The 16,470-nt window shown below is 41.5% G+C and overlaps 2 protein-coding genes across 2 annotated transcripts; both read right to left on the bottom strand.

Moving 5' to 3' along the window:
• Positions 1-6,311: 6,311 nt before the first annotated feature.
• Positions 6,312-11,682, bottom strand: hoxb7a (homeobox B7a). The gene is made up of 2 exons (XM_029635597.2): positions 11,137-11,682; positions 6,312-7,196 (listed from the first exon to the last, which is right to left on the bottom strand). Exons 1-2 carry the CDS (start codon positions 11,546-11,548, stop codon positions 6,937-6,939), a joined length of 672 nt encoding a protein of 223 aa, XP_029491457.1. The 5' UTR covers positions 11,549-11,682; the 3' UTR covers positions 6,312-6,936.
• Positions 11,683-12,671: 989 nt separating this feature from the next.
• Positions 12,672-15,369, bottom strand: hoxb8a (homeobox B8a). Its single transcript, XM_029625235.2, has 2 exons — positions 14,486-15,369; positions 12,672-13,756 (listed from the first exon to the last, which is right to left on the bottom strand). Exons 1-2 carry the CDS (start codon positions 14,907-14,909, stop codon positions 13,443-13,445), a joined length of 738 nt encoding a protein of 245 aa, XP_029481095.2. The 5' UTR covers positions 14,910-15,369; the 3' UTR covers positions 12,672-13,442.
• Positions 15,370-16,470: the final 1,101 nt, after the last annotated feature.

Below are 16,470 nucleotides of genomic sequence, written 5' to 3'. Positions count from 1 at the left end.
TTCAGAAGTATTTAGAGCCATTTGACTTCTATTCGCAGGTTTAGTGCGCACTTCTATTCGCAGGTTTAGTGCGCACTCGCGTGCGTAGCCTAATTCATTCGGTTATCGAAAAGAGGCATCTGTTTTTGACACTTCTCCACCCCATTCTGCTACAGTTGTCATAAACAGTAATCCTACTTTTAACCTTTTTGATTATTGAAAGTGATTATTGTGATTGAAATATTCTACTTTTTAGTCAATTGTATGAAATTAATCCGAGGGTTCACCAGTCTTATACATTTTCATTGCAAACACAGCGACTCGATAACTCTGAAGAAACTCCAGTTCTGGCCAAGGCATTCTGCAAGTCTTTACATGCAGGACAGTGTGTGGAAATGTCGAATTAAACGGAGGTAGATAGCCTAAGTGAATAATGCATGAATTAAAGATAACCATGCTTTTCCGCACATGTTTAGCTTGGAAATGCATAGTTTAACGTTAAACCTTTTAATCAAATAGTAGCAAACTAATTGTATCAATATTAGCAAATAGTGTTACCGTAGCCTATACAGGCCCATGCAGCATTGCGTGGTTTTAAGTCGCGGTGTTGCAACGGTGTTCTATCAAGTGAATGACTTGTACTGGTTAATGATAGACAGGGCAGATCGTTTCTTACATATTTGTTATTGCTCTCCAGAAAGTTACTAGTCCTTCACGGACTTTCAATTCTTGTGAAGTCACTAGACGGTTACCTGATCAGCCTTAAGCCAAAAGCTTTGGACACAGGTTACTCATTAAATATTTCATAGCGTTAGTCTCATAGAGTTTCATATAGGCCTACTGTAGACCTAATTACTTCTAACACATTGTATTGCTAATATTCTGATGTTTTGTCACTTTTAATCATGGTTGTCAGTCAAAATATAGATATTTAGTCATTACTGTGTTCTGATATTGTAAAAATACACACTTCAAATGGAAATTATTATGTTGTTCTAACATTGGATAGGCGGCGGGTAGCCTAGTGGTTAGAGCGTTGGATTTGTAACCGAAAGGTTGCAAGATCGAATCCCCAAGCTGTAAAATTAAATTTGACATTTAAACTAAACAATTAGCCATCTGAATGTAACACACGGTACGAAAAAATGTCTCGAGGTGTTTACAAATGACTGCCTTGAGTGTGCGACCGCACTAAACCAAATGAAAACAGTGACCAAGGACAAATCCTGTGTGGTTCCAACACACACACCTCCCCTGTATCCACCACCACAGTTCCATACCCCTCTCACTGTGTCTCCACTTCAACACGACCCTCACAAATAATAGGGCCAGATTGCATTTATAGCACGGTTGTTTTCTTGGGGAGAGAGCACACAACATCACTTAATACACCAAATGACCAACTAAAGTCAGCCGGGTAATAACAGTGAAAGTTACACTGAGTGAGTGAATCCAGGTTGGCTTTAACACGGGGCCGCCACTACACGCTCCACTCACTGCACAATGCAATAACCTTGGAGCGGTCATCCGCTTACGTCTTGGTGAAGGGCTTTTTAGAAGGGGAGAAGTGGGGGGATGCACGAAATCGAGCCTTAAGGCTTGGGCTTCTGCATGTGTGCCACAAATCTCCCCCAAACGCAGACACATCAAAGCGCGGCAACAGCAGCTCGAGAATTTACAACCTCTGCATTCTTTTACGTTTCACTGCCACCGAGCTCAACCCGCCCATTACAGCTTTCCTGTTATCTCCTGCCCCAGCCAGGGCCTCACCGTTTTGTTACACAATATAGTTCAGAAGAGGGACCAATAACACTGGAAATATCACATCTGTGGGCTGTTTGTCAACAGCTCACGCACTTAGCGACAAACACATTTCTGCACAATCATAGGAGCACAATATGCAGGGTTCAACTGTACACTATTACACTCGAACACAGAGACACACATAAATGCACATGCACACGCACACACACCAGACAGAAGGCCCTGATATTGGAGGCTGTTGGGCATTATGGAAAAATGGACGCTAGATGGCACCAAAGAGTTAGGAAGGAGCAGAAGCTGCAGCAAACAGCGACCTGCGTCACTGCAAGATCAAATCAACTGGCATTACTGCAAGCTTCAAGACTGCCAAGTCAGCTTATCACATTTGGAAATGAAATCCAAAACAAAGTCTCTATAATCGTTAAGTGGAATAGGATATATGTTTATGCACTAGGCTGCTACCGTTTATTTCTTTGATAGTTATTGTAATCTGCATGGATGAACTTCTATAGTGGGCTGCGTATTTTGCTGACAATATGTGATACAATACCAAATGTACTATGCTATGACATAGTAAATGTATATTATAACATGTTGTAATTAAATACCATCTCATCCAGTGGTTCTTTGTTTTGTTCATGTCACTTTTCTTCTTGGATTTTAGTCTGTATTTTGCGGTGCTACTGAATAAACTGAATAAGGAATTGTTGTGTTGTTTGTTGGGATGTCATATACTGAAGTGAGATGATAAAGAAAATAGATTTTGATATTAGAGATATTGTGATAAGCTGTAGACAGACAGACAGACAGACAGACAGACAGACAGACAGACACACACACACACACACACACACACACACACACACACACACACACACACACACACACACACACACACACACAGATGGATATACTTGCAGATCGATGTATAAGACCCTTGATACACAGCTAGAAGTGAATAGTATCACACACAATTACGCATTATATACTAATAATAATAATACCGCCATTGATTATACATTGGAAAAATAATATGTTATTATGTTGGCAAGCAAGTTGGCAAGCAAGTATAGGCTATTTGTGGTAGTTGTAGTATGGTGGTACATTGAAATAACTAAATAGTAGACTACGTCTGGTTTAAGGCACAGACGGAATGAAACAGATATCATAACAAGTGCACTGTGGAAGCAGCCTTTATGGTGGGTGTGGGGACCTTTTAATGAGGAGGATACGACAAATGGACACCAAAGGGTCTAGCGTGTAAAAAAAATACCGGATGATGGCACAGAAGGGGAATGAAAGGGGAAATAAAGCAATAAAAGTGGGCGAGATCACCCCGCAGACACATACAAAAACATTCTACACCGCACAGACGTACCAACTGTCCAGTAACCTGGAAGCGTTGTGTCGGTGATCTGGAAGTGATAAACTACACCACTATTTGTCAAGCCCTAGCCTAATGGAGGATTTAGAAAAAAGACGGTCAGTCTCAATGCTAAACTCAAACGATCATCTGCTATCTCTACAAAACGCCATGTTGTGTGCCTCGTCTTGTTCGTTTCCACGCTTTAGGGAGGCGTATGAGAGCGAAGGAATGTTGTATAGCTCCGTGTTTTTTTATTAAGGATTCCACTTAAGAGGTGACCCAAGACTGTACATCAGAAATTCTATTTGCATAGGAGCCGCTACATCAAACCTCGCCCTCGCAGCCCGGACACGGCTATCCTTATACCACAAACAACCTCAGCCAGCCACAAATGAGCATATCGAAATCGATATGTATTTCTCTAATATGCCTCCGAGCCAAATACAAATTCGTCATGCACACATAAGTAGGTAAACATCTCCAAGCACTTTCGAGTGACGACATCTTATAGAACGTCATCATAGAATGTAATATTTACTAAAAGTTTATGCACACTTAAAATGTGAATATTTTCATTTGAGAGAGCAGTCATGATTGCGTTTTGAATAATTGTTTTCAAACTTTCTGTGAAACGAGACAGCGTGAGTGTAATGACAGACAAGCACGCGTTTACCTTTGTTGATAATCCGTCACTAAGTCCTTGGATAGCATCCGCGAGTCTCGCACAGCTCGCGGTACAGCATTCCCGTTGCCCCAGCTCCGTACAGCCATTAGCGCGCGAAGTCACCACTGTGGCTTTACAGTGTCGCAGGCCGCCTCCATACCGTTTCATTTACATTAGTCAACAGGAATGAAGCATCCCGGTATGAAAAATTAGACGAGACCCTCCGGTGTGTCCAGATTCCTCACAGTCAGTCACTCTCTCCATCGCAGCGGAAATCCCATTCACAGTCGGCCACATTAGCATAGCGCAGGGCGAGGAGGCAGGTCTCCCAGTTTCTCTGCGCGGGGACAAGGTTATTTTTTTATTTCATACATGCGATTAAACCGCCTAGAACCTTGAAGGAGCACAGTGTTGCTGCAGAAGGTGCGGTGTCCAAAAGATTGCTGCAATATAACCACTTGGGAAATCATAAAAAGTTCATGTTCACGGTTACCCATCCACATGACCATCCTCGGCCAATCCCAGGACCCAGGCACTCATAAAGTTCTATCACAAAGTTGTAAATTTTCATAAAACAACAAGGAATTTATTGCGTTTCTTCATGACTGCTTTAGCAGCAGTGGTTCCTCCATCGCCATCTTTTTTCTCTCAAATAGGAAAAGCATAGGGAGGATTTCTCTTGTGTTTCACATGAAAGATTTTGTAGGCCGATCAGAGAGACATAAACGTTTCTTGTGAGGGTGTTTCTGTGCTCTTATAAGCAATTAATACAACTACATTGCTCAGATATTTCATATCTAGTCTTTTCTCCAAAGATATTTGAAAAAATATATCTTTGTGTGCTATTGGCACAATGCGTTGGAGGACAAGACTAGGCTTATTTTGACCCTTTCCCAGCTGTTTAGTTATATTATCATTGTATTGTTGAAATGTAAAAGAAAATTAAATTGTATAAAAAACAAGAACTACTTACAACAAGAGATAATGATGAACCAGCATATCTCATTGAATAGTTGCATCCTCAAATTACATCAATGTTAGCCATTTACGTTAGTTATAGGCTATCGACGCATTCCCGAGGCCTTTGTTCAGATGTTAGGGTTATTAGTCGCATTAATATTGCTTGCATGAGACCAGCTTTGTGTATTGACGGTGTATTGGTGGTGCATGTTCAGAACAAAACCATTTTCAGAACAACAAATATTGCACGGCTGCGATATAGCATTGAAAACAGACTTTAATGCGTGTAAACTAAACCAACAAAGCATTCCAGTCGACCAAAATATCCAATAGGAGATACTTTGATAAAGAAGGTTTAATCGAATCTAGTGCAACAACACAACCATGGAAATGTGCAAATATCAACATTCAACTGAACATCTTTGCTACAAAAGGCGTGCGTAAAATGTTTCGCACTGCGGCATACAATCGCCGCATTGTGGCCAAGGCCCAAATCATAAAGATATCTTGTTAAGAAGGTCCTAAAGAGAATGAAACGCATTTGCATCCTGGTTTCGTTTTCGTCTAGTATACAATAACTAAACGATGCAAATTGATGCTGCCTATAAGCAAATGAAATGGGTTGATTATTAACGAATATGAAAATGGAAAGACTAAACTCTGAAGACGGGTATTGTTGCAGGGTCTGCAATCCTGGCACATGAGCAGACGTTTTCGTAAGCACCTGTTTCCCATTTTGTTGATTTTTTGGTTACTTTTATGGCGGTTTCCGGTCTTTCATTGATGCAATAAACGCATTAGTTTACAACCCCCAATATACGTCTTCTCTTGGTCAGTGTTGTATGCACAGAACCAAGATAGCCAACAATTCCAGGGCAAACGGGTATATATAACATCCATAGGTTAGCCTAAAATATATACCACTAAACTAAATATTCAAAATCACTCAAACGCTTGCATCAGTAAACTAAACAGGATCGAAATCATGATACTGACAGGCTGTTCATAGCAATGCCAGTATCCTGATTATTATCAATATTAAACATTGGGCTGCATTAGAAATTAAACAGGTTAGGCTACCTTGTCTTTATAAACATAGATTCAAAATAATATTAAATTAAAATTATAACACTTTGCTATTAGGCCTACAAATGAATAGGCCTATTTATTTATTTGACCAGACTAGCCTGTCAGTGGAAGGCTAGCCTACTATCAACAAAATGTGATAATGGGCGTAACAAAAAGTTGACAAAATTCGGATAAGATTGTGGATAGTATTATGCTTTCACAGGTCTTGTTAAACAAAATGCTTAATGTAGGCTCATTTGGTGAAATTCATTTAAGAAATATCACCTACAGCTGTACATGTAGCCTAGGCCTAGTCATTGAACCAACATACATATTAACGTTTGTCTTTTTATTTTTTAATCTTCGATAAGAATATTATTTCTGATTCAACAAATAGCCTAAGCCTCCTCGATAGGCCATCGCATATGCCTATGTATTACAAACATATAGGGCCTAAGCATTTAGGAATGTAGCACACACCAATCCAAGATAAATAAAAAACTGAAATAATTTGTAATTAATTACTTTTTGCTTTATTGACAGAACACTTGTGCAATTGAATAACACATAGTTCCTCACAACACGAAATTATACAAATTCCTACATATCGTGGTCCACTGTAGGCCAGCATCTCAAGAATAAAAACAAAATACGTAAAATCATTTGACATAGGGGTAAAAGCCCTTACAACAAGTCATAAAATATACATCCAGAAGATCACAAGATGACAGAGAATGAAAATATAACAACAAGGATGACCTTAGAGTTGCCAAACTGCTGCAAAGCCGATCCCTTTTCTCGCATACAGGCTAGTTTTCCCAACCAGAGTTTTGCAATATTACGGTCTATGCCAAAGAACTAGATAATATTTACCTAAATCAACATTTAAGCAACAATAGCTTATTTAGTATCGCTTAGAAATCATAGTATTTTTTTCTTTATACAATTTCACTGTACTTTTAACAAAACAAGACGTGGCTATAGGCTACATTAATCATGAATCAGTAATCTTATAGGTAGTATTGTATGTTTAACTCAGTGTAAGAATAGGGGGACACGGTTTTCCCCTACGGTTTTAATATAATATCAGTCTCATGTAGTGCTCATTAGTCTTTTCACCGTCCATTCACCGTCGCTACTGGTCTTCATCCTCGTCCTCCTCGCCCCCCGGCGGTTCGGCTGCAGGGGAGCTCCGGCCAGGCGTCTTGTTCTCCTTCTTCCACTTCATCCTCCGGTTCTGGAACCAGATTTTGATCTGCCTCTCCGTCAGACACAGCGCGTGAGCGATCTCTATGCGTCTTCGGCGGGTCAGGTAGCGATTGAAGTGGAACTCCTTCTCAAGCTCCAGCGTCTGGTATCGCGTGTACGTCTGTCGACCTCGCTTCCTGTCTGCACCTGTATATAACAGAGGCAGAGCTTGCGTGAGAACACCGAACAGACAGAAATCGAGCGGAAACATATTTCATTTTTCCTCAGCAAACTGAAATAGTAAAAAATTAAATGAACTCGAATGCTCTATCTAGATCGAATCTGTTTTTTGTTCTTGTGAAAGAGTAGGCATATAGGCTATAGCTTGTCGTTAGTTTAAAAAAAAACTAAATAACAAAGCTTTGATAAACGTGCATGGAAAGCATAAGTGCAGTGGAAGGAAATGTGGTGGTATTTGCTGAATAAATGCAACAATTGAGTTATATTTCTGAAGATGATATGATTCGAAGGATTAGTTGTGGAGGGGATATTGTAATTATGTACTATCTTCTCAGAGGTTAAAAGGCAACTGGGAAAATCTTTGTCATAGTTTGGAAATAATTACATTTCTGAATCTAGCTGGGCCAAATGTAGTGCATCTGTTGTGCTACCTTAGTAGTGGCCTATGTTGTAAACACGACTTGCAGAGCAAATATAAACACCTAAAAGTTACATTTAACGAGCTGTTCCCACTACTAATTTTAAGAGTGTACAGTAAACAGTTTTACAATCCCCGCAGGTATAACCGTGGGGTAGTAAGAGGGAAGCGGATGTATAGGCCTGAACGGAAGTGATAGTAATCTCCACACTGTTATTTTGTTACGGAATTCTAGTAAAAAAGTATCACTTATCAGAAATGTGTTTCTTGGTCAGATAGCGTTGACTGTATAGCTATAGGCCTACCACAAATCCTTAGTGTCATTTTGCCCTGGAATCCAGCAACGTTTCATGAAAATAATAAGAAAAGAGAAGTAATATATAAGCAATATTTGTAATGAGATACTATAGGCCTTTACATGCTTAGTATTGCCATCTTAGGTCATCTATAGGTTTCCTATTCCATCATATGCATAATACATTATATTTTGTGAAGTATCTAAACGAACTTAGCGCCACTTACTTTTCATTGACATTCATGGTGCAATTAATATAACTCTGTAATGCTATATGGACTGATATACAGTATCATTCCGTATCATTCAAATACAAGTAGGCCATAAAACCATCAAATCCAGCTGAAAATGCTCAGCTGTGTATTCATGCCTTTCCCTTTCGCACAAAATACCACATACCTTGGAACAGAAATGGGAGTTTTGATGTGCTCAACAACATAACCTCCACCACACAACAGAACCCCTATCTCGTAATGGGGCGTAAGGGCCTTCTCGAATAAACATCGATGGCATATAAGCGAGGAGCAAAACAAGATCACTCCCTGTTGACATACACAAGGGGTTTTACTTCCAAAAGTTCCGCATACGATGCGAATGGGACGGGTCTCCTCCCGTTTCCGCTCAAGGCAGACATCTAATGGAGTCTGAGCTGAGCTGCTGCACTGTGGGGTTTTATTGCACGACGTGGTCACTGGTGTGGTTCTCATTTCCTCTCTGGCGACGTGTCACATTCTGGGTGAAACTGGCTCGAAATGAGACAGGAGGAGGTTTGGAGGTCTGGGGAGCCCGCCGAGGAAGGGGAGAGGGAGGGAAAGAGAGAGAGCGAGAGAGAGAGAGAGAGAGGGGGGGGTGTTCATATTGATTATATTTTTCTCTCCTATGGTGTCCTTAGTGATTTGTGTTTCAGCAGAGAGAAACGGCTTGGCTGGAATTCTTCTCCGTGAATCGCAGTTTTGTCAGGAGTTTTAACAAGGGCGAGCATTGTGCTCTCAGAGGCACTCTAGTACGCTCGCGCATAGTCTACTACACACCCGTCCCAGTGTATAAGACATTGAAAGTGTGTGTGTGTGTGTGTGTGTGTGTGTGTGGGGGGGGTTACTATCTATAAACTATATTTGATAAGGGTATTATTTATAAAGTGACATTTGCTAGGGAAGTGGGTGTATTTCCAGACCAAATATTTGCTTTGTTAGGCTGAAACATCACACTCATATAGGCTAGTTGAACAACTCATCTAAATTAAATTATATAAATTCATTGTTAGGCCATGCCACACCGGTGAACATGTCAGGATTTTTTTTTTCTTTTTGCAATTCTCATCTCTGAAAGATTGTTTGTGTGTATGTATGTACGTGTGTGTGTGTGTGTGTTTGTAAAGTGGCTGCTCCACTGGATGTCATAAGGTGAATGCACCAATGTGTAAGTCGCTCTGGATAAGAGCGTCTGCTAAATGACTTAAATGTAATGTAATGTAAACAAACAAAACGTTGACCAACTGGGGACATTTTGTTAGTCCCCACGAGGTCAAATGCTATTTCTAGGGGGTTTAGGGTTAAAGTTAGAATTATGTTATGGGTTAGGAGCTAGGGTTAGTTTTAGGGTTAGGGTTAGAAGCTAGGGTTAGGTGTAGGGTTAAGGTGAGTTTTTTTTGGTTAAGGTTAGGGTTAAGGTTAAGATTAGGGTTAGGGTAAGAGTATGTGTGTGTGTGTGTGTGTGTGTGTGTGTGTGTGTGTGTGTGTGTGTGTGTGTGAGAGAGAGAGAGAGAGAGAGAGAGAGAGAGAGAGAGAGAGAGAGAGAGAGAGAGAGAGAGCGAGCGAGAGAGAGACTGCCTGTCACAGTCTACCTAGTCAACTTGAGCAATGTCTTGATTTGTTATATTTATTTGTGTATGAATAGTCTTAGCTATTGCAAACACCAATGAAGCGTATTTCTTTATACCAGGTGCCTCATTAAATGACACTTGAAAATCTAAATTAGGTTTTCAAAGTCAGTTGGTGGCTCCTATAACCAAATTAGCAAGCGGTAGGCTGGCAAAGAGAGTCAGACATGCCAGGCATGAGCACGCTTCCATTAGTATTTTTTTTTTTTAAGTACGCATATTTCACACAAGGACATAAATAGCTTACACCCAACTTACACGACGAGTGTAAATTTATGAGAAAACGTGTGGCAACGAATACCTGCTAGTAAATGTCAAAAGCCCTGCTAATGAGGACGTATCATTTTCAAAACGATTTATGATGTTGTACGTTTTACGCCAGAGGCTAACAAGAGAAGGGAGCACTAAATTGACAATTGACTGATAGGAAGTTTGTGGTAGTAGTAGCCAAGGCCTTGAGAGGTTACTGAAAATCATTAGACAAAAAGTTGTCAGACACTTTTTCACTTGAGCCGCGCGCACTGAAAGTTGTTGTTCCTTGATGGTGTGTAATTGTTCAGCCTCCTTGAGTGCGTAAAACGCACACCTCACAAACACAGGCAGGCGCGCGCACAGACATATACCACAGCTACACAGCCACTTACATCTACACACACATACACACATTATTTGACAGTACACTTAATCTAACAGTGGCGTAACATGAATTGCTATTTTGTGAGCATAATTTTCTCAGACTAGATTTACTTGTTTGCTGGGTGGGCAGTAGGCAGCTGTAAGGCCCACTGAAACTATTCAACAAGCCAGTTCAGAATGTTAGACAATGGCGTTTCTATAACAGAACAACACAACCTAACATCGCAAACCAAGAGCTAACCAACTATTAGCATCGTATTATTTAGGGTGTTTGCAACATTCGGAGGCATTACTGCGATACTAATATAAGCCAGTGAACACAGAGCAGGGACCAGGAAATCCTACAGAAAGTGACAACAGAAAGTGATGGAATAGCCTAAATAGGCTATTTCTTTCTACCCGAGGACGGAGTAAAATAATCAAACGCCCCTCTCTCTGTTTTAACACAATACCGCCTAATGAATATTCAGATGTCTTAAATTATGGTTTTATTGAGGTCGTATAGCAATAAAAGATCTGCGCAGGCAAAGCGGTGTAAAGCATAGTTCAGGAAGTCGCTCTGGCCACTTCGCAACGACACTGTTTAAAGACCGTTTAGCGCAATTATTAGGTGGGAGCAAAGCCCCATTCCTTTCCCCCTTCCTCTTCTTTTGAAAACATACATTTTAAGATCACGTACCTGAGCTTCTCATCCAGGGGTAGATCCGTAAACTGTCCTCGTTCTGTCTCTGCTCCGCCTTACCGCAGCTGGACACTTTGGACGGGTCACCACCGGAGCAAATCATGGAGAGGTCGGGGTGTTCAAAGTGGGAGCAGTGCATGTTCAGAGAGCCGGTGCCCAGCCCATATGCAGAGGGATACATGCTTCGGGTTTGGGTGGGCATGTTCCCTGCGTTATTGTACAGTCCCGACAGTGTGGAGGAAGAGGAGGAGAAGCCTGCGCCGCCGGAGCCCGAGACATAGCTGCTGGCGCCTGGTGAACTGGACGCAAAGGCGCAAGAAGTTTGCTCGGGAAAGACCCCACTTGGAAAAACCGAACTTGCAGCTTGATATTTAGAAAACAAAGCGTTCGCATAATACAATGAACTCATAATTTGACCGGTGATTTGTAGGCCGGGAGGTTTTAGTGTCGGTTTTACGAGGTACTGTGATATATTACAGAATTACAGTCTAGATTTACACCAAAAATCACCCCTTTTTCCTCAGGGGCCACGTGACGATGGCCATGTGATACAAACTCATCCAATAACAACAGGGCTTCCTACAAGCTCAGCTAATGTGGAAAAAAAGTGCACCACTGACCATACAAATAAAATACTTCAGTCTATTCACTGTACGCCGAACGGTAGGCCTACCTCCAATCAAGGAACTAACTAGATCGATGGTCAATAGAACATATGATGTAATCACCCGGCGCGTTGCACAATGATAAAAAGGCCTGATCCTTACAAATATCCAAATGAATGTATACAGACAGATCTTAAAATGTCCTCGACTTCTCGTTAGCTACCACACAAATAAGAAAAACCCATTTGTTTCCATATTGATTTTACTTATCCTTGTCAGCGGTGGGATCTCTCAGCAAGTTCCTCTGTCTGTTATCCTGGTCTCTGCGCACGCAGCCTGAACTTTGTCCGTGGACCAGTGGTGCCCACTCGGGCCCGTTCTGGAAGAATTTCTGCCTTCGAGCATCCCTCTGTCGACAGCAACCATCTCCAGCACGACAGAGAAGCTCTGGACAACACAAGCACTTTTGCTTTTACGGAACAGGGGGGCCAGGAGCTGTCTCTCGAGTCGCCTCGTGCCACTTACCACTCTATCGTAGTGTTTGACAGGATTCACCTTTCTCCAATAAAACTCAACATAAATGTGACTGTTATTGGAAGTGAAATATCATCACGTTTTCTTCTGAAGTGGGTCATATGATTTAGCCAGCCTTTACAGCGTGGTTCCACATGCCACTGCCTTATCTACGTCAACATTGTGTGGAGATGAACATGTACGACACAATTCTGACCATGCGTCATCCTACATGGTTAGATGTATGCACCCAGTATCCATAAATAGTTATTGGTTTGGTGAAGGTTTTGATGCACTTTTGTAATTTTGGGTGAGATTACTAATTGGCCGAGTCAGTCTGTGTGGTGATGTTGGCTATTGGGATTCACACCTTGAGAGGAAATTAAGCAGAGAACAGCAATGATGTCACAGATCCTCGCTTGTAAACTTTATTGTGTCCTCTGTCTTCCGCCGTTTCCAGGTTTAGACAATAGAACAAAGTGATGAAGAACAATAAAGCGTATCATCAAGTCCCCATAAACTAATTCACGAGTAGCCTAGAGTACACATTCTGTTTAAACGAGGGGTCACATGACATCCTTTTTTATTTCCATTGTATTTTTATTCATTTTTATTTTTTTTTGCACTGTGCGCATGCTTACCCAAATAAGGAAGACAACAAAATACCATCAATCAAAACGAACTAAGGAAGGACAAGTGTAAAAATAGGATAGCCTACAGCATAAATAGGCAGTTTCATGTTGTTGGAATTCATTATTCTCTACGTCATCATAACATTGAAGTGAGAACAGTAAAAATTGCACAATTTAACTTAAAAACTATACAGCTGCCAAGATAATTGTTAATGACAAAATTCTAACAATAAAATGTTTTTTTTTTCACGATAAATGTTCCACAAAGAAAGGACGCTATTTTTAACACAATAATACTTTCCAACATCAGATAAAAAGTACAAATGCTTAATTTCCCGTTCAAATGTTTCGTTTTGTCTCCCAACAACCACATTGTGAATGGTCCTGTCCTTTGTCACCGCCAGGAGACTTTCCCATCGATTGAATCAAACCGTGAACGACTAGCCAAAGACTGCCATGTTCCGAGACAAAACCACATGCTGGCTCCTCTTTCCTTATCGCTCTCGCTGCCTTTTCCGCGGTGCTGATTTTGACCCCCCAGTCTCCCTATAGCTTACATTTGCTTGGCTTTGTCGCAGTCTTCCCCGGACGAGTGTGTCCCCGCGCCCTGCTCCTTCTGTCGTTTCTCCTTCTCGATCTCTTCCTGCTCTGTCTTACTGCTGGGGAACTTGTCCTTGTTGTTTTCCTTTTTCCATTTCATCCTCCTGTTCTGAAACCAGATTTTGACCTGTCTCTCGGTCAGTCCCAGGGCGTGCGATACCTCGATTCGCCGCTTGCGGGTCAGGTAGGGGTTGAATAGGAACTCTTTCTCTAGCTCCAGTGTCTGGTAACGGCTGTAGGTCTGTCGGCCTCGCCTTCGTCCGGCAGCTGTTGGCAAAATGAGGGGACATGTTTGAGGAACACATACAAATAGCCATTACAAATAGCCTATACAAGTTCACAAATACGATTCTCTTATCTCCATCCCCAATATCCCCATACGCAATTGTTATTGTCTTTCGGCCTACAGAGTGAAGCTATCAATTATAAAATCCACTCGTTTTTATATCCCCAAGGTTATTTAAACCTAGATTGACTTGAAGTGACTTATCAGCACTGCAATACAATTCAAATGATTGGATGTTCAATGTCCACACATTCATAGGATATGAAGTCAAATCCAAAGTAAATCATGTCCGACGCCCACACATAGGCTACTCAATGCATTAGGTGAAGCTATAAAGCGCCTAACCTGTGGGAAATGGCCACCTTGTAGCGAAATAATCCCAGAGACCACTGTAAGTCGTAAAAGCGAGTAGTAAAACTTTAACCGGGGTGAGAATGAAGAGAATCAGCTGCGGGCCAGCTCGCACATGGAGAGAAAAGCTTTGCTCTCCTCTCTATTCCCCCTCTCTTGTATATGGCGGGGTCATTAAACTGTAAAGCGATTCGCAAGTTTTGGACACCATAAAACCATAAAAGCACGGTCTCTCTCCTTTTAAACACAGGAAATGTACCTCAGCCCTACTTGCGGATGGTGTAAGGTTTAACATTTTATCCCTTTCCCTCTTTTTATGCATACCCACAAGCAGTGTTTCAGTTTTAGCTCTGACTTACATTGCGGTCTCATCCACGGGAATAACTGCGTTGGAGAGGGGCTCTGTTCAGTGCTCTCCGTCTCATCCCCGATGCCACCAGCCGCTAGCTTGCAGTCGTTGTACTGGACCAAATCCGCGTCCTGGGGTCCAAAAAGGGTTTGCCTCTGGAGAGCGTCGTACCCGTAGAAGTTGCCCGGCTCTCCATGGCATGTTACGGCGCAGGGACTCTGTTGGTAAGGGGCACTGGAGAGCGTGGACGCGCCGTGGTGGTAAAATTCCTGGATTTGAGGGGGATGTTGGAAAGTTGCTCCAGTGCCTGGTCCATACACTACTGTGGGTCTACTCCCAAGGTCCTGCGCAAACCCGCACTCGTAATAATTGGGACGTAAAGAGTCTCCACTCTTGTATTTGGAGAAGAGAGAGTTGACAAAATATGAACTCATCTTTTGTTGTTGTTGGTTTTGTTGTTGTTTGTGATTAGAAAGACTCAAGCGCTCGAGAGGAAAGCAATTGACGAGTTCTTGGGTAAAAAAAAAAGAACCTGAGCTAGTTCGCAATATATGGACCGATGTTGTATTTCAAAACACTCAATCTAAATAGCTGGAGCCACAATCATGCCGATTCCATAAAATCGTCTCCACTGAAATGCTCCTGCATCACAATTCCGGTATGAGGTGCCAGTTCACAAACAGTTTTCTGTGATTTACTCCGCTGCAAATGAGTTGTTTCATATTTTGCGGTGTCTTTTCACGATAATTTGCATCTATTATCGGGTCCTCATCTCATTGGCTTCTCGCATCCCACACGGACACTGCTCTGCTCTGCGGGCTTCTGATATGGAAGGAGTGAGAGAATGAAAAAGGGAGAAAAAGAAAAAGGGAGAGAGACGGAGAGGGAGCAAGGGACTAAGGGAAAGAGAGGGGGGTCGAGGGAGAGAGGAGGGGAGAATATGCGCATTAATATATTCAAGCGGGTAAGTTAATGAGAAATCTGCCGCTTCGCATCAGATCAAATACAGAGCACCCCCCACCCCAACGTACCCACTCTAAAAACCTCTCTTAAAGAGATTGATTTTTAGCATGTAGGCTGGCTAATGGTCAACCTAAAGGGATGCACATATAGCCTACTCATTCATTTCTAAATTCTAACGAGGTGGGTTCCTCTTTTTCGAAAATGTCAGGTCGCCCTGGCAAATTGTGAAAGTACACGATGTAATTGGTATCAGTTTTAACAAGTCCTATAAATGTAATTGCAGTTCTAAAACAACTTGTCAAAGCCTCGGCACCAGCGTCTGAGGCTTGTTGAGAACAAATGAGGTAGTCAGATTTAACATTTTGATTATCGTATTTTTATAAATATGATATTCATAAAGATGTGATGTCTGGAAGGCGCGCCACTCGTGGTATAATGGAGAAAGTGGTTGTAAATGGTTTAACAAACTATAAAATGCAATAAACGCTGAGGCTGTTTGTTGTTTACACCTAGCATCAAAAAAGCTGTTAGGATTTTATGAGGTTCCACGACCAAAGCCATAAATGCTTCACTTGGAGCAATTTCACCGATACAGAAATATTCAAGTATTTCATTGTCATTTTAGTTGTGTTTTCCATACGGACTGTCATTATAGAAGATGATATTTTAACCCCTAGACGTATTTTCTGGAATAACTAACGAGGGGACAATTTGCGGAAAGGTTGTGTTCGTTAATGACCTCATAAAAACGAAAATATTGTTAGGATTGGGACTAAAATCAGTTTTAAAGAGAATATAGACCTGTCTATACGTGATTGGTTTAAGGAATAGGCTGAGCGGAGTTTGCATTTACTAAATGAAGCCAAGGAGTCTCTTCAAGCATTTATTCAGAGTTATAGTATTAGGACAACTAGCCTAGATAATTAAGATTATGATAACATTTCTTAGTTAGGCTATATTAGCCGATATATGACTTACATTGTAGTGCAGGAGCCAAACGAATTGTAACTTTTTGTTATTCTTGCGTTATGC

The sequence above is a fragment of the Oncorhynchus nerka genome, unplaced genomic scaffold, assembly GCF_034236695.1.
Source record: "Oncorhynchus nerka isolate Pitt River unplaced genomic scaffold, Oner_Uvic_2.0 unplaced_scaffold_1437, whole genome shotgun sequence".
Classification (NCBI taxonomy): Eukaryota; Metazoa; Chordata; class Actinopteri; order Salmoniformes; family Salmonidae; genus Oncorhynchus; species Oncorhynchus nerka.
The sequence above is the reverse complement of the archived record's forward strand: the minus strand, read 5'-3'. Positions and strand labels throughout refer to the sequence as shown.